Consider the following 24,881-nt stretch of genomic DNA (forward strand, 5'->3'; position numbering starts at 1 on the left):
CCTAAGATGCTGCTTGGCCTGCTGTGTTCATCCAGCTCTACACTTTGTTATCTCGGATTCTCCAGATCTGCAGTTCCCATTATCACTAATGACACTTAGTTGGTAGGTTCCAGCTTTGTTACAAGCAACAAAGAAAAGCTGTCATGCTGGAATCCAAGGCAGACAAACAGGAGACTGGAATAACAGCAGGCCAGGCAGCATCTGAAGGAAAGGATTGCTTTCATTAGTTAAGAACCCTAAAACCTTTGTTTTAAGACAGGTTGCATTTGCTGCGATCACTTCAAATGTTGTAAATCAACAGAGCTAAACAATGCCTCAACCAACAGATCAGACCTAAGATCTGCAGTCCTGCAACATCCACATTCAACAAGTGAATTTAAAAAATCTAATTCAAACCCTGGGATAACTGTCACCATCCCCCAAACCCCAACTCCTGTCACCTGGCCACACCCCACCCCATCCCACAGTGCTCCAATCCCAAAACTTGGCTGTCAGTCCCCAACACCTCAATGCCTCACTCTAACTCAATGCTTGCTCTCTCATTTTTAAACATTCCTGTAAGTGAGGGAGCAGTTAAGGGAGTAGGAGAGAGACAATGAGGGGTCAGGAACAGAGTAACAAAGCAGGATTTGAACAGAATGAAGTGTGAAGTGCTCAGCTGAGATAGCATACAGGGATAATAAAATGTGAGGCTGGATGAACACAGCAGGCCCAGCAGCATCTCAGGAGCACAAAAGCTGACGTTTCGGGCCTAGACCCTTCATCAGGGAGGGGGATGGGGTAAGGGTTCTGGAATAAATAGGGAAAGAGGGGGAGGCGGACCGAAGATGGAGAGAAAAGAAGACAGGTGGAGAGGAGAGTATAGGTGGGGAGGTAGGGAGGGGATAGGTCAGTCCAGGGAAGACGGACAGGTCAAGGAGGTGGGATGAGGTTGGTAGGTAGGAGATGGAGGTGCAGCTTGGGGTGGGAGGAAGGAATGGGTGAGAGGAAGAACAGGTGAGGGAGGCAGAGACAGGCTGGACTGGTTTTGGGATGCAGTGGGTGGAGGGGAAGAGCTGGGCAGGTTGTGTGGTGCAGTGGGGGGAGGGGACGAACTGGGCTGGTTTTGGGATGCGGTGGGGGAAGGGGAGATTTTGAAGCTGGTGAAGTCCACATTGCTAACATTGGGCTGCAGGGTTCCCAAGCGTAATATGAGTTGCTGTTCCTGCAACCTTCGGGTGGCATCATTGTGGCACTGCAGGAGGCCCATGATGGACATGTCATCTAAAGAATGGGAGGGGGAGTGGAAATGGTTCATGACTGGGAGGTGCAGTTGTTTATTGCGAACCGAGCGGAGGTGTTCTGCAAAGCGGTCCCCAAGCCTCCGCTTGGTTTCCCCAGTGTAGAGGAAGCCACACCGGGTACAATGGATACAGTATACCACATTGGCAGATGTGCAGGTGAACCTCTGCTTAATATGGAAAGTCATCTTGGGGGCAGGGATAGGGGTGAGGGAGGAGGTGTGGGGGCAAGTGTAGCATTTCCTGCGGTTGCAGGGGAAGGTGCCAGGTGTGGTGGGGTTGGAGGGCAGTATGGAGCGAACAAGGGAGTCACGGAGAGAGTGGTCTCTCCGGAAAGCAGACAAGGGTCTACAATCCGACCCCACCACCCAAGACATTTTTCCATCCCCACCCTTGTCTGCTTTCCGGAGAGGCCACATTGGGGAAACCAAGCGGAGGCTTGGGGACCGCTTTGCAGAACAGCTCCGCTTGGTTTGCAATAAACAACTGCACCTCCCAGTCGCGAACCATTTCCACTCCCCCTCCCATTCTTTAGATGACATGTCCATCACAGGCCTCCTACAGTGCCACAATGATGCCACCCGAAGGTTGCAGGAACAGCAACTCATTCAGCTTGGGAACCCTGCAGCCCAATGGTATCAATGTGGACTTCACCAGCTTCAAAATCTCCCCTTCCCCCACCGCATCCCAAAACCAGCCCAATTCATCCCCTCCCCCCACTGCACCACACAACTTGCCCAGCTCTTCCCCTCCCCCCACTGCATCCCAAAACCAGTCCAGCCTGTCTCTGCCTCCCTAACCTGTTCTTCCTCTCACCCATCCCTTCCTCCCACCTCAAGCCGCACCTCCATCTCCTACCTACTAACCTCATCCCACCTCCTTGACCTGTCCGTCTTCCCTGGACTGACCTATCCCCTCCCTACCTCTTCACCTATACTCTACTCTCCACCTATCTTCTTTTCTCTCCATCTTCGGTCTGCCTCCCCCTCTCTCCCTATTTATCCCAGAACCCTCACCCCATCCCCCTTCTTTGATGAAGGGTCTAGGCCCGAAACGTCAGCTTTTGTGCTCCTGAGATGCTGCTGGGCCTGCTGTGTTCATCCAGCCTCACATTTTATTATCTTGGATTCTCCAGCATCTGCAGTTCCCATTATCACTGATAGCATACAGGGAACTCTGGATAGCAAGCGCGAAAGAGCTCCGTACAATGCTGGTGAACTGAGACCAGAACTATTTGTGGAAATTCTTAAGTGTGGTACAAGAATTTCTTGGGTGTACAGCTGTTAGTGGTATCTATGGGCAGTGTGGATACTGAATTTCAGTTCCAGGACGGCAATGAAAAATGCCAACTGTACATGGTAGGTGATGCACAGTTTAAGAAAAGAGATTTTTCAGAAGAGGCTTAGCAAATTATTTTCACATGAATGGACATTAGAATCTGGAATACATTACCACTGGCGGGGAAAGCCATGAAGCCAAGACAACAGGACCATTAAGAAGAACATTAAAGATCAGGAAATGTGAATAAGGCAAAGGTCCCAATACGGTGTTGGCTACAGGCAGTAATGATGGACCAACTGCCTTTCTGTCAATGCCCAGTTTCTCAACAGACCTGAATAAACAACCGTGTAAGCAGGTTGCCAAAGAAAGTTCATATAGAACCCAACAACTGTTGTAGGAAATGATTCGGTGAAGTTAGATAACAGTTAAAGCCTTAATCATAAAGTCAGTAATAAGCAAGCTGGCAAAATATCTGGGAACAAACAAGGCATCCAGACTGTCACAAAGTTAGTAGCTAGAAACCATGTTATCAAAGACTTTGGGTGAACAACAGACAATGCCTACAAAGACTGTAGGAAACAAAAATAGTATGGCACACCTGAAGTCCTCCTATCAATTTATTACGTTGACCCCCTACGACAGGAATGAAAGAAAACTTGAGCATTAGCCTCTGTTCTCAGCTCAAGGCATTACCTCTGCTGCCTTGCCATTGTAAAGTCGGAAGTGATTGCAGGCCTTCAGGTTCAGTGCGATAGTGCTGTCAGGATAATGTTGCAGATAGACAGCCAGAACCTCCTGGGAAACATCATAGTAATCCAATTTGTAGTAGCAGAGAGCTACATAAACATTCAAGGCCATGAACTCCCTAGCAAAACATAAAGGAACAAGTTAGCAAGCTTGAAGAGCTATATTCCACAGTTACAGAAGGAAATGTCAGAAGCGCTGTCTTTTGAACTAAGCCTAAACCTAACTATTCGGATCGATGTAAAGAACTCACAGCACCATTTTGACTAAAAGCAGGAGGTTCTCACCTACTCATTATGCTTGCACAATGCTTGCAGGGATTTTACTGTGTGCATTTGGCTGCTGCATTTTCTACATTACAATAGTGACTACACTCTTTCAATAGGCGTAAAGTGCTTTGAAGTGTCTAGTGGTCATGAAAAGCACTACATAATTACAAATCTTTTTTCCTTCTTTAACTTTTTAGAGGTTTATCATCTCTTCAACTAGACTTAACTTGACCAGATTCACTCAAGGATAATGGGAACTGCAGATGCTGGAGAATCTAAGATAATAAAATGTGAGGCTAGATGAACACAGCAGGCCAAGCAGCATCACAGGAGCACAAAAGCTGACGTTTCGGGCCTAGACCCTTCATCAGAGAGGGGGATGGGGTGAGGGTTCTGGAATAAATAGGGAGACAAGGGGAGGCGGACCAAAGATGGAGAGAAAAGAAGATAGGTGGAGAGAGTATAGGTGGGGAGGTAGGGAGGGGATAGGTCAGTCCAGGGAAGACGGACAGGTCAAGGAGGTGGGATGAGGTTAGTAGGTAGATGGGGGTGCAGCTTGGGGTGGGAGGAAGGGATGGGTGAGAGGAAGAACAGGTTAGGGAGGCAGAGACAGGTTGGACTGTTTTTGGGATGCAGTGGGTGGAGGGGAAGAGCTGGGCTGGTTGTGTGGTGCAGTGGGGGGAGGGGACGAACTGGGCTGGTTTTGGGATGCGGTGGGGGAAGGGGAGATTTAAGATAAGACATTCCACTCCCGCACATCCCAGATGTCCAAGTTCTTCAAGGACCGCAACTTTCCCCCCACAGTGATCGAGAACGCCCTTGATCGCGTCTCCCGTACTTCCCGCAACACATCCCTCACACCCCTCCACCGCCACAACCGCCCAAAGGGGATCCCCCTCGTTCTGACACACCACCCCACCAACCTCCGGATACAACGTATCATCCTCCGACACTTCCGCCATCTACAATCCGACCCCACCACCCAAGACAATTTTCCATCCCCACCCCTGTCTGCTTTCTGGAGACCACTCTCTCCGGGACTCCCTTGTTCGCTCCACACTGCCCTCCAACCCCACCACACCCGGCACCTTCCCCTGCAACCACAGGAAATGCTACACTTGCCCCCACACCTTCTCCCTCACCCCTATCCCAGGCCCCAAGATGACATTCCACATTAAGCAGAGGTTCACCTGCACATCTGCCAATGTGGTATACTGCATCCACTGTACCCGGTGTGGCTACCTCTACATTGGGGAAACCAAGCAGAGGCTTGAGGACCGCTTTGCAGAACACCTCCGCTCAGTTCGCAATAAACAACTGCATCTCCCAGTCGCAAACCATTTCCACTCCCCCTCCCATTCTTTAGATGACATGTCCATCACGGGCCTCCTGAAGTGCCACAATGATGCCACCTGAAGGTTGCAGGAACAGCAACTCATATTCCGCCTGGGAACCCTGCAGCCTAATGGTATCAATGTGGACTTCACCAGTTCCAAATCTCCCCTTCCCCCACTGCATCCCTAAACCAGCCCAGTTCGCCCCCTCCCCCCACTGCACCACACAACCAGCCCAGCTCTTCCCCCCCACCCACTGCATCCCAAAACCAGTCCAACCTGTCTCTGCCTCCCTAACCTGTTCTTCCTCTCATCCATCCCTTCCTCGCACCCCCATCTACCTACTAACCTCATCCCACCTCCTCACCTGTCCGTTTTCCCTGGACTGACCTATCCCCTCCCTACCTCCCCACCTATACTCTCTCCACCTATCTTCTTTACTCTCCATCTTCGGTCCGCCTCCCCCTCTCTCCCTATTTATTCCAGAACCCTCACCCCATACCCCTCTCTGATAAAGGGTCTAGGCCCGAAACGTCAGCTTTTGTGCTCCTGAGATGCTGCTTGGCCTGCTGTGTTCATCCAGCCTCACATTTTATTATCTCAAATTCACTCAACACTTTATTTGGAGTACAGTCTTATATCTTGTTTCAATAAGACTTGGTTTCTAATTCAATGCAGCGCTAAGATTAATCTGTATATGTTAACTCCTCATATGTTGAGTCTACTTGTGAACAAATTCTTTGCAAGCCATAGTTTATTCACAATGACTACATCAACATCATGGTCTTGGCTGACTGGTAGTGACACTTCCCCACCTGATGTATCGGTCTAGACCCGAAACGTCAGCTTTTGTGCTCCTGAGATGCTGTTTGGCCTGCTGTGTTCATCCAGCTTCACACTTTATTATCTTGGATTCTCCAGCATCTGCAGTTCCCATTAACTCTATCCCCAGCTGTCTACTTTTTTCACCACCTGCTTCACCCAAATTGTACAATGGATGATGATGTGACTTGATCAAATCTTATTTTGGTCTGTCCCCTTACTCCCCTTGAACTTTCTGCTCCTTTAAATATCTCAACTTGTTCTATTCCTCTCAGCTGGAATCCAGGCTCCCTAAGGTTTGAAACATATCATGCTCTTTTTTTTCGCACTGAGCCATCTTCAGTACTTTCCTTCTTCAGCCTCTGCAATGAGTGGTTTCTGAGTCTCAATGGTTTTATATCTGATCTCAATTTATCATGTTCTCTCCCTCCCAGGGAGCAATTTCTTCTCATCACATCCTCCATTTAATTTTCTCAACCCTTATCCATGGCAACCCAGTTGACATTGCTATCTCAATGACCTTGCTACCTCCACAGTATCTGACCCAACATTTGTGATGTAATGACCCTATTTAACTACCAGAAAGCAAAATTTCTCTACTTGTCCACTGCCACAATACAACACGGTCCCCAACTATCAATATCCATGGAGAGCCCATGGGCAACCGCATATTTCCACTTTCCCAGACTCCTCATCCATGCCTTTGTTACATCTGATATCCTGATGAAATCATGACCAATCTCTCTCCATTAACTTGATATCATCCAAAACATGCATCAAATCACTGTACTCTCTTGTATACACTAGCTCATGCTTAAACAATGTACCAAATATAAATTATCTTGCTGGCTCTCAAATCCCTCCATCACTCCAAACTTCCCTATTTTTGTAATTTCCTCTAGCTCTCCAACCCTCAGATATCTGGGTTCTAAATCCAGTCCATTGATTAATCCACATCTCATCATTTTTGGTGGCTCTGCTCTTCAGTGGGGCGGCACGGTGGCTCAGTGGTTAGCACTGTAGCCTCACAGCACCAGGAACCCAGGTTTGATTCCAGCCTCGGGCGACTGTCTGTGTGGAGTCTGCACATTCTCCCCGTGTCTGCATGGGTTTCCACCGGGTGCTCCGGTTTCCTCCCACAGTCCAACGATGCGCAGGCTAGGTGGTTTGGCCATGCTAAATTGCCCGTAGTGTTCAGGGGTGTGTGGGTTATGGGGGAATGGGTCTGGTTGGGATGCTTCAAGGGGCGGTGTGGACTTGTTGGGCCAAAGGGCTTGTTTCCACACTGTAGGGAATCTAATCTTCACTGCCAAGTACTGTCAAATTTCCTCCCTCGGCCCCTCTGACTCTCTACCCCGCTTACTTTCTTTAAGACTCTCCTTCAGAGAGGGGAGCTGAGGACTAATAATCCAGAACACCAGGGTGGTGTTGTAGGGACATTGGTTCAAATCCTACCATGGTATGAAGTGAAATTTGAATTTAATGGTACTATGGAGTTAAAATGTTAGCCAATAGTGACCATGTGACCACTGTTAATTGTTGTTAAAAACTCATCTTGTTCACTAATGCCCTTAGGAAAGAAACTCTATCTTATATACAATTCCAGACCTACTATTCTGAGTAATAAATGCACACCTTGTAAACATTTCTAACATTTCGTGAACAAATGAAAACCTACTTCTTTGAAAGATTTTGGCCAATTGGTTTATGTGTTGCAGTATCATATCTTGTTGGATCATTCTCTGTAACTTCTGGATGTTTAATCATATTGTTAGTACAATACTTTTGAAGTGTACCAAACTCTGATTTGATGACAGCCAAGGATATGAAATAAGAATCTCAGTGGTTCTTGTAGTTTTGACTCTATTTAACTTGCAGAAAACAAAATTTCTCTACTTGTCCACTGCCATAATAGAACACTGTCCTCAACTATCAGTATCCATGGCGAGCCCCTGGACAATGTGGATCATTTCCCATACTTCAGAATCCACCACTTTGTGCAAGCAGACATTGGAATCAAGCTGAATTCTAGCTGAGAGGAACAGGACAATTTGAGATGTTTAAAGGAGCAGAAAGTTCAAGGGGAGTAAGGGGACAGACCAAAATAAGATTTGATCAAATCACATCAGCATCCGTCATACAATATGGGTGAAGCATGTGTTGAAAGAAGTAGACAGCTGGGGATGCATCAGGTTGGCATGTGTCGCGACCAGTCAGCCAAGTTTTTGAAAAGGCCATGATGTTGATGTAGTCATTGTGAATAAACTATGGCTTGCAAAGAATGCGTCAGCAAAGCCTTCAGACACCTGATGAATAGATTGTCCTAAGTCCTGACTCTCAAACTCAGCATCAAGCTTATGATCTACACAGCAACTATGAATCCCCGCCTCCTGTATGCATCATGAAACAGCAGATACTTCAAATCTCTGGACAGTTATCACCAAAATCATACAAATCCACTGACAGGATAGATATACTGGTGAGAGTACCCTCTCCCAGTTCAACATCCCTAGTATCAAGGCATTGATCACATAAGAACAGATGCAATGGGTGGGCCACACAGTCCACACGGCAAGTACGCTATTCCAAGCTCCTTTATGGTAAGTGATCACTAGAAGGACACCCTGAAAGTCTCCCTAAACAAATGAAACACCAACACATGCTAAGTGTCTATCCATGCAATTGGGAGCAGGAAGTGGGAGACATTTGGTCAATGGAATTGGGATGAGTATCTGAACCTCTGAGTCACTTCTTTAAAAAGTGAGATTAAATTGGAGGGGAGGCACCTCACTGAGTGGAGCTGAGAGTTCATAAAAAGCCATTCATCTTTTTAAGTGAAAGAGAAAGCCTGATAGAAGTAGGTCTTGAATCAGTGATAATTCAAGATCTTCAATCAAGTTCAAAACCTAGTTGACAAGAACTCATGACTAAAGATTAGAATGGGAAACAAAAGCAGGATTAGAATTCTTTAGATTAGAATTAGAATTCTTTGCACTTTTCTTTCTGAGCCTGCTGCATCATTCAACTAGATCATGACTGATCTTCTACCTTGAAGCAATTTTCCCAATCAGTGGAGCTTTTTCATGTAGAGTAAAGCTAGCATGTGGCATGGCCCACTAGGGATGAGAATAGCTGATGATGAAATTTGAATAAATTTTTAAAATGGGAATTAAAAACAATCCTAATGGTAACCGGGTTAACACTATTAATTATCATTAAAAAGCTAACTCATTCACTCACGTCATTTAGGGAAGAGATCTTGCCAGCCTTAACTCGTCTAGCCTGTGAGTGATCTACACCCATAGCAATACAGTTGTCTCTTAAATACTCTTTAGGCAATTAGAGATGAGCAAAAGTTGCTTGCCAGTGAGACTCATAACTTGTGATTTTTTAAAATATATCATAGCAAAACCAATGAGCATCAGCTACCACTCATCAATGACCAGTGAGAATATTTAGATAAATAAGTTAACTAGACTAATCAACTCATTCAAAAAAACTCAAGCTATTAATTGGGACGCTCAATGTAACATGGCCCACCAGGGATGGTAATGGAAGCAAAATCAAAAATTACTTTCTTACAGATAAGTACTCTGCTGTATTATCCTAAAAGTTAGGACTGAAGATGTCAAGAGTCCTACTACACTGAAAACAATGAAATTGTTTGGCTAAAATCATTCCAGATTCGTGAGATTAGGGTTTAAGCATTAATTTGTAATATTTATCACTTCTGTAAAAAGGTCTTAGCAATACCTCAATAACTTGTTACTATTCAGTAAAGCTGTGCCTGCTCCAGCTGATAACAGGTCATCAGTGTATTCTCTAATCCCACATTATCATGTTCAGCGTCACTTTATCACATAAGCAGTAGGTTGGCATTATGTTTCTTTGCCAATATGTTCAGTTAACACCGGCCGGGGAACAATGATAGGAATTACCGGTTGTCAAGCAGGATGCGTTTGTAAATATCAATAGCTTCCTGATAATGGGAACGCATGTAGTGGATTGAAGCTAGACTGAGCTGATCCTCAGTGATGTCCTGTAGATTCTGGTGGTAGTTCATCAACCGCTTCTCATCACTGAACTAGCATAAAACATTAGGAATTCTATTATCCATTAAAATAACAGCAGTGTGAATCGAAATGGGGGAAACAAACAGGAGTGAGGTTACCAAGAGAAGGAAAAACTTACCAAAAGAATGTGAAAGAGTTGAATAGAAAATGGAACAAGAGCCAAAGACAGAAAAACAGTAAAACTGAGTTTGCCGTATCAAGAGACATTAATAGAAGACATAAAACAAGTAAGATAACAATATGGAAGAGAGTGAGGGAGAAGGGAGAGAAAGAAGGCAACAGAACAATTAAAGTGTGTTCAAGAAATAGAGAGGGACCATAAGTACAAAGACTACAGACAAATTCATATCTGCAAAACAATCAGAAATGAATATGTAATGTAAAACAATAACTAGCATTTCAATACACCTTATTTGTCCTAAGCACACCTCTTGGGAGCATTTTCAAACAAAGCTGACAACAGAAACCAATAAAATAATATATGGATCAAAGTTCAAAAGCTTGGCTAGAGATGTTAGCTTAAAGGAGTGATTTAAAAGCCAGAAAGGGGGTAAAAGATGTGAAGAGTTTTCAGGTAAAAATTCCAGAGCTTAGGACCCAGGCAGGTGAAGACTCAGCTATCAACGGTGAAGTGGTTAAAATTGGGAATGCTCAAAAGACCAGAATTGGGGATGGTAGGATTGTCAATATCTCAGATGTTGTGGCACTAAATGAAATGACAAGAGATGGGGAGGGGGAAGACCATGGAAGAATTTGACAGTAATTATGAGAATTTTAAATCTTAGATGTTACTTTGTTGGCAGGCAGTCTATATCAGTGAGGAAAGAAAGAAACAGTAATTGGGACTTGGTGCTACTTTGGTCATGGGTTTAGGGTGACCTCAATATCAGAGAGAATAGAAAATTGGAGCCTGGCCAGGAGTGCATTGGATTATTCAACGCCAGTAGGTATTGATGAGTACTTATTGACATTAACCAACTTCAGGAGATTACCTTGTGAGCCAAGTGAAATAACAGGCGATTCTGCAATCGACTTTTAGGAGCTGAAAACAGAAGGAGTAGGTTTCAATTTCTAGTTATTGGAAATTTTGTTCCTTTTGCTTCTAAATTCTCAAGCTATAGGGAGAAACCCAGACTATTCAAACTATATTCCTTGAAGCATTACAGGCTGAGGGGTGACCTTACAGAAGTTTATAAAATCATGACGACCATTGATCAGGTGAGTAGACAAGGTCCCCACCCACCAAGGTAGTGGGAAGGCAATGACCTAGTGGTATTATCACTGAACTGTTAATCCAGAGACACAGGTGTTCTGGAGTCCTGGACTGGAATCCAGCCACAGCAGATGGTGGAGTTTGAATTCAATAAATAACTAGAATTAAGAATCTAATGATAACCATGAATCCATTGCCAATTGTTGTAAAAACCCATCCAGTTTAATAGTGCCCATGAAGGAAGGAAATTGCCATCCTTATCTGGTCTGGCCTACATGTGACTCCAGACCTATAGCAGTGTGGTTGACTCTGAACCGCCTCTAGGCAAATAGGGGTGGGCAATAAATGCTGGCCTAGCCAGTGACGCCAGTGAATAAACTTTAAAAAAAAGGGCATAGGTATAAAGTGAGAGTGGAAAGATTTGAAAGGGACCAATGGGCCAACTTTTTCCACTCAGACGGTGATGCATGTACAGAAACAGCTAGCAGCACAGTGGTTAGCACTTGTGCCTCACAGTGCCAGGGACCCAGGTTCAATTTCAGCCTTGGGCAATTGCCTCTGTGGCGTTTGCATGTTCTCTCTGTGTCTGCGTGGTTTTCCTCCGGGTGCTCTGATTTTCTCCCACAGTCCAAAGATGTGCACGTTAGATGGATTGGCCAGGTGAAATTGCCCATAGTGTCCAGGGATGTCCCGTGGGAAATCAAGTTTCAGGGATAGGGTGGGTGGCAGAAATTGCTGGGGTGGTGGTGAGCCTGCGTGGGATGCTCTTCACAGAGTCGTTATGGACTTATTGGGCCAAATGGATTTTTTCCACGCTGGAGCAATTCTATGATTAGACGAAGTGGTGGAGGCTGGTCCAATTAAAGGGACATGGGCCAAATGCTGGCAAATAGGACCAGGTCAATTTAGGATTTCTGGTCAACATGGACAAGTTGGACCAAAGGGTCTGTTTCTGTGCTGTACATCTCTGTGACTCTATGTTGGAACACTGTATAACAAAACAGAAATGTGTTACTATTAATCCTTTATTTTCTAAAACGCAGTTACTAATTTGTTTTATCAGAAGGAGAAAGGAGGAGGAGAAGGACGCCATTGGACTCCTTCCCTACAACCTGACAATTTATTCTCCTTTCTAAAAGGGATTCACATCCCTTTTAAAGTTAGGATCGAATGTGCTTCCATAATACTTTAAGGCTGAGCTTTCCATATCATCATAACTTGCACAAAGGTCTTTCCTCATCTCCCTTTTAGTATTTGCTGATCATTTCAAATCGATTTTCCTCAGTTGTTGACCCAACTATCAGCTGAGTTTCAACCATCTGGCAGCCAATTCATTGAAATCACATATATAAAATGTTCACTGAAACATTTCCAATCCAAGATGTTACCTTTCATTCCTGCCTCCTCTGCCTCCTTGTACATGCCCAGAAAAAAGTAAGTACATGCTAGATTCACCCAAACATCAGGGTGACAGTCTTCATTCTTCGTCAGGGCTTCATATTCCTGAAACATGAAATATCATAAGTCACATGTAGCTGAAACAGACAGTCATCATATCCTCCTGCATAGTTGAAAAGATTGACCTTTGTGCACTTCACAATGCCTTGCAACAGGATAAGAACCTTTAACTCGTTTCAAGGAAGCTTCAATTTCATGCACAGTTCACAGACACCAGTGTTACATTATAGGCTCCACACAATCAAAAGAAAGCACATTTTTGTAATTAAACTAGTAATGCATTCAACCATTGGTCAAGGCAAGAAACCATGTCAATTGTGCATGATGTCCAGCTACCAGCAACCACACAACAGTGGATCAGAGGGACTGGATATCGATTTTTGGAAAACATTTTCACTCTACAGGGTATTCATCAATGGTAAATAGTAAAGTAAAAGCAAAAGTAAACTAATGCAGTTGTTGAAAATCAGAGAGAAAAATAGAAAATGAATGAAATTTTCAACAGATCTGACAATCTGTGGAGAAAAAGAGTTAACCCTTCCAAATTACAAGCTTTATTGGACTAGATACTCTAATCTCCAGACAGAAGATCATACATACCCTCATAGATGTGCATGACGACCCATCGGATCTCCTAAGGAAGTGACTACATAATAATTGCTTGGGAAGTTTAACATTCCAATGGGAAATTACCCGATCTCTGGAATTCTCTAAACCTCATAGAGTTCCAACTTACTTACCTGAACACAGTTAGCTCGGAAAAGTTAAAAGGATTAAAACCTATTCTAGTGTCTGGCTAATTATAAAACTGACTCTCTCAATCACTCACACTGATGCACTCCCTGGCTTATACAACTGACCCAATTATTCCACCTTCTACATGGACGCCCAACAAAGGACACTTGACAGACCATCCCACAAAGACTGATACCCAACAAGAACACCCTATCAAATACGCCTGCTCCAAGACAGCCCCTCCACCAACAGATGTCTTACCTCCACAACTTCCCTGCTACTATTTGCAAATATCTGAAAACACCATCCCTCCCCATGATGTCTGACTCACCCTGCCCTTTTACCTGCTTATCTGCCATGTATACCTCCTCAAGCAACAGGCATATTACCCATTTACCTACCCAAATCCTATCTTCTTCTCCAAACACTTGCTATCCGATTTTCATTTTCATTTACTTTACACACTTAGCTTGTCTCAGTAACAAGAACAGAAATTGCTGGAAAAGCTCAGCAGGTTTGGCAGCATCTGTAGGAAGAAATCAGAGTCAACATTGCAGGTCAAGTGACCCTTCTGCAGAACTCAGCAATTTCTTCTCAACTTTTCCAAGTTCTGCAGAAGGGTCACTTGACCTGCAATGTTGACTCTGATTTCTTCCCACAGATGCTGCCAAACCTGCTGAGCTTTTCCAGCAATTTATGCTTTTGTTTCTGATTTACTACATTTGCAGTTCTTTCAGTTTTTAGTAGCTGTTGAAATGGCCCTGAGATCTTTAAACATTTTACTTACTGGAACATGGCAACTGCTACCCTAAAGAGAGGACATTGCTTCTGCAGTGATTCTCTGACACAGATTGCGTGGTTTGATAACTTGCTTTTTTACCTGTTCTAGGTTGAATCAAGGATTCAAACTAGATTAAAAGATTCAGGGATCCATTTCTATCTCCAGAGATAGGGTCAGAGCATTTACCATTAATCAAATCAGAATATGACAGAAAGAGGGGAATGACGGTTACAAATCACAGATTTAAGGATACAGAGATAGTAGGAACTGCAGACGCTGGAGAATCTGAGATAACAAGGTGTAGAGCTGGATGAACACAGCAGGCCAAGCAGCATCAGAGGAGCAGGAAGGCTCATGTTATGGGCCTAGACCCTTCTTCGGAAAAGATTTAAGGATACTCTTGTGTTTAGAGTCCTGTTACTCAGCAAAAGGAGCTCCAACTCCTGTTCTGCTGTAAAATAAAATGTTATAGTCCAAATCCACATCTACAATGCAGTGGCAGTTACAAGATTTAATTGTTTTCTATGCAGATTTTACACATGCTAAAAAAAAGTGGAAAGCTGCATTAATTTGCTTGAGAAGATAGTGGTGGGCTGCCTTCTCGGACCACTGCAGTCCATGTGCCGTAGATACACCCACAATGCCATTCGGCAGGGAATTCCAGGATTTTGACCCAGCAACAATAAAGGAATAGTGATATATTTCCAGGTCAGGAATGTGAGTGACTTGGAAGGGAGCTTGCAGATGGTGCTGTTCCTACATATCTGCTGCCCTTGTCCTTCTAACTGGTGGCGATTGCAAGTTTGAAAAGTGTTGTCTAAGGGGCCTTGGTGAATTTCTGCAATGCATCTTGTAGATGATACACACTGCTGCTACTGAAGTGGTGGTGGAGTGATCAAACATTTGTGTATGTCATGCCAGTCAACTCAGTTAAGTCTTCAATGGCATCAAGCTGCCATTGTTGTTGGAGCATCAAGACAACTGGGCAGTATCCTCTGACACTCCCAGATTGTGCTTTTAAAATGATGGACAAGCATTTTGGGAGTCAGGAAGTGAGCTCTTGCTGCAATATTCCTAGCCTCTGACCTGCTCTTGCAGCTACTGTTTTTATACAGCTAGTCTAGGTCAGTTTCTGGTCAACGGCAATTCCAAGGATGTTGATTGTGGGAGACTCAGTGATGGTAACACCACTGAATGCCAAAAGGCGATTATTAGATTGGCTTTTTTTTGAGACAGCCCTGGCCTGTGATGTGTGTGGCATGACTGTTATTTGCCATTTCTCAACCCCAGTCTTGTCCAGGTCTTGTTCAATTTGGACATGGATTGCTTCAATATCTGAGGTGTTTCAAATAGTGCTCAACATTGCACAGTCAATAACAAATATTCCCACTTCTGACCTTGCAATGCGCGAAAGTCTGCAGCGGAAGATGGTCAAGCATAGGACACTAACCTGATGAAGTGCTGCAGAGAGGTCCTGGATCTGACAAAACTGACCTCCAACAATCACAACCATCTTCCTTTCCGCCAGGTACGACTCCAACCAGTGGAGAATTTTCCAGATTCCCAGTAGCCAATATTAAAGCATTTAAATATACTGGTTATGATGTCTGTTACCCGAAAAACACTTAAATGTCAAAGTTCATCGTCTTTGCAAGCTTTCCCTTACCTCCATGGCCCGCTTATAATCTCCAAGGTGGAATGCACAGTATCCTATCCACAAGTCAACATCTTCCTCATTCTCCCCGACATGCCGCTTGAACTGGAAAAGTAAAAGAACAGTCAGAGAGAAGAGATCTTCCCACCAGGTGAAATGATAAGAGCTATAGGTCTCTGTTCTCATGGATTCCAAACATGGTACATCTTAGGCCGAGTAGATAGCACCCAAATTTGAGCTCAGAAGAACAGAAGTCATTCAGAGCCCCCAGACTCATACAACCTTTAACGCCCTCGCCCAACAAAAACAAAAATCAGTGCAGCCTCCGATGAAGCGCTGTTGTGTTTTCCTGCCTGATGTTTAGACTCTGGTGTCAGTTGGATTTGATTACCTCATTTCCGGTTTTCGTTCACAGTGAGGAAGGTTATCAGAAATTGCAGCTGCATCTTGATCAGTTTGGGAATTGGGTCAAGAATCACAAATGGGGGTTAATACAGATAAGCATGAGGTGTTGCATTTTGGAAAGTCAAATCAAGGTTGGGGAGCTTCATGGTGAACTAGTCAAATCAAGGTTGGAGCATCATGGTGAACTGTAGGGCTTTAAGGAATGTACAGAAGAGAGGGACCTTGGAGTTCAGGTACACAGTTCTCTGAAAGTGGAGTCACAGGCAGAGCGGGCAGTGAAGAAGGTTTTTGGCACATTGGCCTTCATCCATCAGGGCATTGAGTACAGACGTTTGGAAGTTACGTTGCAGTTGCACAGGACGTTGGTGAGGCCACTCTTGGAGTATTGTGTTCAGTTTCAGTCACGTTGTCATAGGAGTTACGTTATTAAACCAGAAAGAGTGCAGAAGAAACTTGCAAGAATGTGGCCCAGACTCAAGAGACTGAGTTATAGGGCGAGGTTGGCCAAGCTGGAATGTTTTTCTTTAGAGGATGGGAAACTGCGATCTTATCGAAGTTTATAAGATCATGAGAGGCATGGATAGGGTGAACGCACTCAATCTTTTCACCAGCGTTGGGCAATTGCGGACTAGAGAGCTTCACTTGAAGGGAAGAGGGGAAAGAATACACGGGAACCTGAGGGACAACTTTTTTTCTACACAGAGGTATGCATTTGGACTGAGCTGCCAGCGGAAGTGATTGAGATGGGCACATTAACAACATTTAAAAGGTATCTGGACAAATACATGGATAGGAAAGGTTTAGAAGGATATGGGCCAAGTGCAGAGAAATGGGGTTATTGTGGATGGACACTTTGCTCAGCATGGACCAGTTTGGGCTGAAGGGCCTGTCTCCATGCCATAGAACTCTATAACTCTAAATTACTTACAACTTCGAAGAGGAAAGTTCTCCCAACCAAATCGAGGCTGGGGCAGGTTTATGAGGTCAATTAATCACATTATTTTTCTTTTGCTTTATAACCATGAACTAAGGTTACTTTTTCACTCAAAGGGATCATTACAACGCGGACAAATTGCCTAATCAGAACTTCCGGTTTTACCTCCAACAATGTCAGGGCCCCCGAGTAGTCTCTGCTAACCAGATATTCCTCCAACTTCGGAATCTTTTTCCCCTTCTTCTTCTTTTTATCCATCTGCAGTGTTTCCCCACTGACAGCAGGTTTTGCACGTGACAGCATCTGGACAGAAAAAGAAAGCACTGACATTCACCCCATAAGGTTTTTACTTGAATACTAACACCAACCTTATCATTGTCTCTGACTACTGTATAATTGAGATTCCAGCTACCAGAGACGTATGGAAGCAGGTAGTATCAGCAAACATCTTCACATTAGACTTATTTTTAAAACTAGCTTTGATTCCCAACTTCAAAACTCCACTCTCATGTTTCACAGGACTCCATTTCTGCAAGTGATCTGCAACCAGGCTAAATTGATATCAGACAGGGTTCTAAGTGGCTATTCTTAATTGCAGCCTGATTAGTGAATTCTTGTGGGTTACTCAGCGATGCCAACCCCTGCCCTCACCCAACAAACATTCAACTGCCTTCTCCAGTAAGGATCAAATTAAGAATGGAACTCACCGTCCTGGATTACTTCCACTCCCCAATGACTGCTTAAAAGATGAAAGAAAGTCTGAGATCTTTGTTTTTTATAATTTTGGCCCAACAAAAATTGAGAATTATAGTATTACCTGAAGAGTAAGAATAAGGCAGGCAAGTATGATGTCATATTCTTCTTGCAAAGAGTCGACACAGATATGATGAGCTCAATGACTACCTCTGTACTCCATTCCATGACTGTATGGAAAATTATCAGGAATTCTCTTGATTCCTGGTAAATTATCAACATCCTAGGAATCATCCTCGAATAGAAACTGAACCGGAACAGCCATGTAAATATTGTGGCTACAAGACTGCATCAGAAGCTGAGTACTCCACTATGAGTAACACACTTCCATTCTCTCAATGTATATCTGTCATCTACAAGGCACAAATGAAGAGTGTGATGGAATTCTCTCCACATGCCTGGATGAGCGCTGCTCTGACTGTACACAATAAGATCAGCATCATTCTGAGAAAGCTGGCTGGATAAGCACTCCATTGCAGTGACAGTACTGTGCACCATCTACAAGTTGCTCAACAACAATTCACCAAGGCTTCGTCAATTCACTTTCCAAAACCACAAATTTCCACCTCTAAAAGGACAAGGGTGGCAGATAGATGGAGGCACCACCACTTGCAAGTTTCCCTCCAAGTCACACATTGTCCTGATTTGGAATTATATTACCATTCTTTCACTGTCACTTCAGCGGCATGGTGGCCAGGGACCCGGGTTTGATTCCACTCACAGGCGACTGTCTGTGTGGAATTTTTATGTTTTCCCTGTGTCTGCGTGGGTTTCTGCCAGGTGCTCTGGTTTCCTCCCACAGTCCAAAGATGTGTGAGTTAAGTGGACTGGCCATGCTAAAATGCCCATAGTGTTCAGCAATGTGTAGGTGAGGCGTGTTAGCCATGGGAAAAAGTACTAGGATGGATCTGGGTGAAATGCTCTTCAGAGAGTCTGTGTGGACTTGTTGGGCCTAATAGCCTGTTTCCACACAGGGATTCTATAGAATTCTATCTATGGAATTCTATGGGTCAAAATCCTGTGCTATGGATGTATCTACAATACATGGAATGCAGTTGTTCAAGGCAGCAGCTCACCATCACCTTTTCGAGAGCAACTAGTGATGGACATCAAAACCTGACCCAGCCAATAACACCAGTATTCTGTGAATCAATGAAATTAAAACCTTCCAGGCATTTCTATGTTGGTGCGCTTCTACCATCTACATCTAAAGACATACACTGTAGGAAAACAGGAAATAGTTAGGGTAGAAAATGTGGGCATCATAGTACAGCAAGGCAAAACAAGTCTAAATTTCAGCAGTCTCACAAGAACGTACAGACATTTGTCACATTAGTGCACTTAGATAGTGATCGGGATTGAGTTGCTGCACAAAGATTTCCCAAACTTGAGCTGTTACGTGTTTCTTTCAGGACACTCCGATCCCACTTTTTGCAGTTATACGCAATGCAACTTACCTTGAGGGAATTCTGGCACAGCAGAATCGGAAGATAGGCAACACTTTTTTAAACAGCAATGTCAGTTGATAACTTTAAAGGTCCAATCTTTGCATGTTCATGAATGGGCGAGTAACATGAGGTATCAGGCGAGGTGAGTGAATAGGTAACTATGCAGGCAAGTATCAGGCGTTTATAATACAATTATGGTTTGCCACATTTCTTGGTGCAGGTGGGACTTGAACCTAGATCTTCTGGCCCAGAGTTAGGGATCCCGCCACTGTGCTGCAAAAGCTCCCCTTGTTTGTTCTACCACAATACACCACGCAATTGGCAAAACAATTAGAACTGCATAGTGTGCTACACAACCTATCCTAGAGGAAAAGGCAATAATAACTGTAGAAATGTTTTAACTTTTTCCCTGATGCATTTATATTGAACTTTTATCCAGACATTTATCCAGCCATCCTTAACAAATACATCGTATACTACTTGTACTTCAGTTAACCATATTCCAAGTAGAGACTAAAAGATCGGATATTCAGGGTCTCGTCTATGGTCATAACACCTTATTCAGGGTCACCCTTTTTGTCCAAGACACTGACTGAACGACTTTACAATTGGCCCTCAGGTTCCCCGAAAATCCCACAATGACGCCCGCCCTTAGATTTCGCATAAGTGCTCTCTCTTCAATGATGCTCTCTCTTCTTCGGGTCCAGACCCGAAACGCCTCGCAGCAGCGCCTCAGATGCTGCTTGGCCTGTGTTCATCCAGCTTTACACCTAGTTATCGCTCTTCGATGGAGATTGCCTGGGCCTTCTTCACTCCCCGCTCCCAAACCAGGCCAGGGACAGACCCAGGCCGCGCAGAGTTTTGTATAGCAGAAAAACAGATGCCGCGGTCCACGGTAGAAGCGGCAATTCGGCATGCTCGGCTTCATGGATCCGGGTCAAGGCCTCGAACTCACCATTTTGTCACTTCTTTCCACTCAGCTTTCAACTCCAAGCGACCCAACCGCCTATTGTCGCCGTCATAGCAACGAGGCCCCGCCTCCCCACCGCCGATCATAGAAACGAAGCCCCGCCTCCCCATCGCCTTCCGTGGCAACGAAGCCCCGCCTCCCAAACACCTGTCGTGGCAACGAAGCCCCGCCTCCCCATCGCCTTCCGTGGCAACGGAGCACGCCTCCCCACCGCCGATCATAGTAACGAAGCCCAGCCTCCAATGGTCAGAAGTCACATGACGCCAGGTTTCCAGTCCCACCGGAACCAAAACAAATTTGCTGGAAAAGCTCAGCAAGTCTGGCAGCATCTGTGAAGGAAAAAACATTTAACGGTTCAGGTCCGGTGACCCTTTCTCAGAACATGTTTATTTGAAAACACAAACTTTCAGGTATTAAGAACTGAGGACAGTACAGCACAGTAAAGATCAAATTACCCTGCATTCTCTTCATTTTACTATTATCCATGTGCCTATCCAAGAGTCACTTAAATGCCCCTGATGCATCTGACTCTACTACCACTGCTGGCAGTGCATTCCACGCACCCACCACTCTCTGTGTAAAGAACCTACCTCTGACATCTCCCCTATACCTTCTTTCAATCATCCTAAAATTATGCCCCCTCATGATAGCCATTTCTGCCCTGGGAAAAAGTCTCTGGCTATCCACTCTATCGATGCCTCATCATCCTGAAAAACCTCCATCGAGTCAACTCTAACCCTTCTTCACTCCAATGAAAAAAGCCCTAGCTTCCTCAACCTTTTTGCATTACACCTGCCCTCCAGTCCAGGCAGCATCCTGGTAAATCTCCTCTGCACCCTCTCTAAAACGTCCACATCTTTCCTATAATGAGGCGACCAGAACTGTACACAATATTTCAAATGTGGTCTAATCAGGGTTTTATAGAGCTGCAGCATAATTTAGTAACTCTTAAACTCAATGCCCCTAACAATGAAAGGCAACATACCATACCCCTTCTTAACAACCCTATCAATATGGGTGGCAACTTTGAGGGATCTATTGACGTGGACTCCAAGATCCATCTGTTCTTCCACACAGCCAAGAAACCTGCCATTAACCCTGTATTCTGCATTCAAATTCAACCTTCCAAAATGAATCACTTCACACTTTTCCGGGTTGAATTCTATCTGCCATTCCATTGCCCAGTTCTGCATCCTGTCAATGTCCCATTGCAACCTACAACAGCCCTCCATACTATCCACAACTCCGCCAACCTCCATGCCTTTGGCAAACTTACTAACCTATCCTTCCACTTCCTCATCCAAATCATTTACAGTATTAGTGAGAGAGTGGCAGTATCAAACAAAGAATTTATAAGTAAAAGATCAAATGGTCACACCACTGATGAGGATACATTAAACAAAGCTATGATGTCGTTAAATCTTTAACCAGTTGAAGGTTTTAAGTGATTAATATGTATATGTAAATCCCTGAATTGCTTTCAGGTCACTGCCCTGAAAGAACTAAAGGTTTTATCAGTGTAAAGAAGCGGTGACATTTTAGGTCAGACAATGCATGTGTGAGACCTTGTTTAGAATCTGTTTGTGTTTTGACTTGGAGTCAGACTGGTTTAATTTCTAAAATAGGAATTTATAAAACACCATATTGACTGACTGTCTATAATTTGTGTGCTTTTTGAACAAAATAAAATGTATCTGCAAATACAAATTCACCCCATAGATTTACAGGTGTGTGTGTGTGTGAGAGAGAGAAGGGGAGAGATAGAGGGGACACTGTGAAACAGTTGCAGCCGGCTCACCATTGACCGTTCAAACAATTAAACGCCTTTAAGGGGGCAGCTGCCACCAAGGCTCAGTGGGGTAAGATTAAACTCCCTTGTTTAGTCAAGAATCCATTTACTTCTGTGTTAAAAACATTTGATGACTGCTTTCTGGTGAAGAGAGTTCCACAGTCTCATTACCCTAGAGAAAGAAATTCTCCTCATCTCATTTGTAAATGGAAGAGCCCTTATTTTTAACCCTGTTTTCCTCTTGTTGTAGTCTTTTCTACATGGGAAACGTCAGAGGAGAATCAGCATTGAAATATGAGCGAAGGACTGAATACAAGCCTTGAACACAGTAAGGATGAATGAAAAGGTAAGAAAGGTAAGACATCAGTGTTCAAATTGATTCAAGAGAATGTATCAGCACAAAAAAAAATAAAGGTGTTCATTTGTTAATTTTCTTATTGTATTTCATAAATTAGAAACCATACGATAGAATTTCAAAGGAGTACTACACTGTCTTTCAGATGAGACCGAAACCAAGACTCTATCTGGATAGGGTCCCCCTCGTTCTCACACACCACCCCACCAACCTCCGGATACAACGCATCATCCTCCGACACTTCCGCCATCTACAATCCGACCCCACCACCCAAGACATTTTTCCATCCCCACCCTTGTCTGCTTTCCAGAGAGACCACTCTCTCCGTGACTCCCTTGTTCGCTCCACACTGCCCTCCAACACCACCACACCCGGCACCTTCCCCTGCAACCGCAGGAAGTGCTACACTTGAGCCCACACCTCCTCCCTCACCCCTATCCCAGGCCCCAAGATGACTTTCCATATTAAGCAGAGGTTCACCTGCACATCTGCCAATGTGGTATACTGTATCCATTGTACCCGGTGTGGCTACCTCTACATTGGGGAAACCAAGCGGAGGCTTGGGGACCGCTTTGCAGAACACCTCCGCTCGGTTCGCAGTAAACAAGTGCACCTCCCAGTCGCGAACCATTTCCACTCCCCCTCCCATTCTTTAGATGACATGTCCATCATGGGCCTCCTGCAGTGCCACAATGATGCCACCCGAAGGCTGCAGGAACAGCAACTCATATTCAGCTTGGGAACCCTGCAGCCCAATGGTATCAATGTGGACTTCACCAGCTTCAAAATCTCCCCTTTCCCCACCGCATCCCAAAACCAGCCCAATTCGTCCCCTCCCCCCACTGCGCCACACAACTTGCCCAGCTCTTCCCCTCCCCCCACTGCATCCCAAAACCAGTCCAGCCTGTCTCTGCCTCCCTAACCTGTTCTTCCTCTCACCCATCCCTTCCTCCCACCCCAAGCCGCACCTCCATCTCCTACCTACTAACCTCATCCCACCTCCTTGACCTGTCCGTCTTCCCTGGACTGACCTATCCCCTCCCTACCTCCCCACCTATACTCTCCTCTCCACCTATCTTCTTTTCTCTCCATCTTCGGTCCGCCTCCCCCTCTCTCCCTATTTATTCCAGAACCCTCACCCCATCCCCCTCCCTGATGAAGGGTCTAGGCCCGAAACGTCAGCTTTTGTGCTCCTGAGATGCTGCTTGGCCTGCTGTGTTCATCCAGCTTCACACTTTATTCCCCTATCTGCCTTCTCAGGTGGCAATATTTCAAAGATGAGCAGGGGAGAAGTAAATGGATCTTGACTAAACAAGAGAGTGATATAGGAGTAAGTCAGGAAAGCAGGTTGATCAAGCTTAGATCAGCCTTGATCTTGTTGAATGGCAGAGCAGGTTTGAGGTACCAAATAGTCTATTCCTGATTGTTTGTTTATATGTATGTTCATTCAATGTAATCATCCTCCTATCCTGAGACAATGCTCCAAATTCCCCCAGCCAGTGGTAACAATTTTTCAGCATGTTAACTTTGTGAAGCTCCTTCAGAGTCTTGTATATTTAAATTAGATTGCTCTGATTCTTCGTTGTGCCCTGGCAAAAATGTATCCCTTGCCAACATAACCCAAAAATATTGTCTTCCCATTATTACTTTATAATAATTACTCTGAACTGGGGAACCGGTCTAGGAATAGGAGACGGTCTATTTAGGTGATAAGGTATTTCTTCATTCAGGAGTTGATGATTGTTTGGAATTCTTTGCCCAGAGGACTGTGGAGGCTCAGTTGTTAAATAGATTTCCATATAAACACACCAAGGGGACACAGGAACAGTGCAGAAAAGTGGTAAGATCAGCCGTGATCTCATTGAATGCTAACATGGGCCCTAAGGGCTGAAAAATCCGCTCCAACTCCTATTGTTTTCTCATTCTTATGTTTGTGGGTGCTCGCTCTGTCCAAACCAACTGCTTTATTTCCTACATTACAATTGCGAGAATGTTTCGAAAGTGCATTTTTGGTAGGTCTGAATGTGCTCTATAAAATGCTATAAACACAAAGTTGCTGGGAAAGCTCAGCAGGTCTGGTGAGCTTTTCCAGCAACTTTGTTTTTGTTCCTGATTTACAGCATCCACAGTTCTTTCAGTTCCATAAAATGCTAGTTTTTTAAAAATAGTTTTTGCCAAAATAATACCTGACAAACAACAGGAGTGAAATTGTAATTGACCTGGGGAGGCATGAGGTACGATATTATATATTTATTGACTTTTAGTTAATTTCTCGATCGAATTGTTCCATCTGTTGTTATCTGGGGCCCTGTTCATGCCAACTTGGAAAATCAATGGAACAACGTCATTTCTACATCTCAATGTAACCAGGAAACATATGGTTGGTGGGGCTTTAGTGACTCTGATAGATACAAGTGGAAACATGTTTTGCTTGTAATTTCAGCAGTAGATCGATGTACCAAGTGATTAAATGTGATGCACGTGTCACATATAATGTATGCGTTCTTTGTTTACATAACACATTCAATTCCAATTGTGAATTCTAGACAATGACTCTGGTAACAACCTACACTATACAAATCC

General features: G+C 44.3%; 1 protein-coding gene across 2 annotated transcripts in view; it reads right to left on the reverse strand.

Annotated features, from left to right (window-relative positions):
- Positions 1–20,227, reverse strand: part of ift56 (intraflagellar transport 56) — an 87,237-nt gene extending 67,010 nt beyond the window's left edge. For both annotated transcript variants that reach the window (XM_059640784.1, XM_059640786.1), the window contains exons 1-7: positions 20,140–20,227; positions 17,149–17,286; positions 15,657–15,749; positions 12,405–12,519; positions 10,796–10,845; positions 9,669–9,814; positions 3,255–3,426 (exon numbers count right to left, since the gene is read on the reverse strand). In XM_059640784.1, coding sequence (XP_059496767.1) covers positions 3,255–3,426; positions 9,669–9,814; positions 10,796–10,845; positions 12,405–12,519; positions 15,657–15,749; positions 17,149–17,286; positions 20,140–20,142 — 717 coding nt within the window. In that variant the 5' untranslated portion in view covers positions 20,143–20,227. The remainder of the gene's footprint in view (positions 1–3,254; positions 3,427–9,668; positions 9,815–10,795; positions 10,846–12,404; positions 12,520–15,656; positions 15,750–17,148; positions 17,287–20,139) is intronic.
- Between the last annotated feature and the right edge of the window lie 4,654 nt (positions 20,228–24,881).

Source organism: Stegostoma tigrinum, chromosome 38 (genome assembly GCF_030684315.1).
Source record: "Stegostoma tigrinum isolate sSteTig4 chromosome 38, sSteTig4.hap1, whole genome shotgun sequence".
Lineage (NCBI taxonomy): Eukaryota > Metazoa > Chordata > Chondrichthyes > Orectolobiformes > Stegostomatidae > Stegostoma > Stegostoma tigrinum.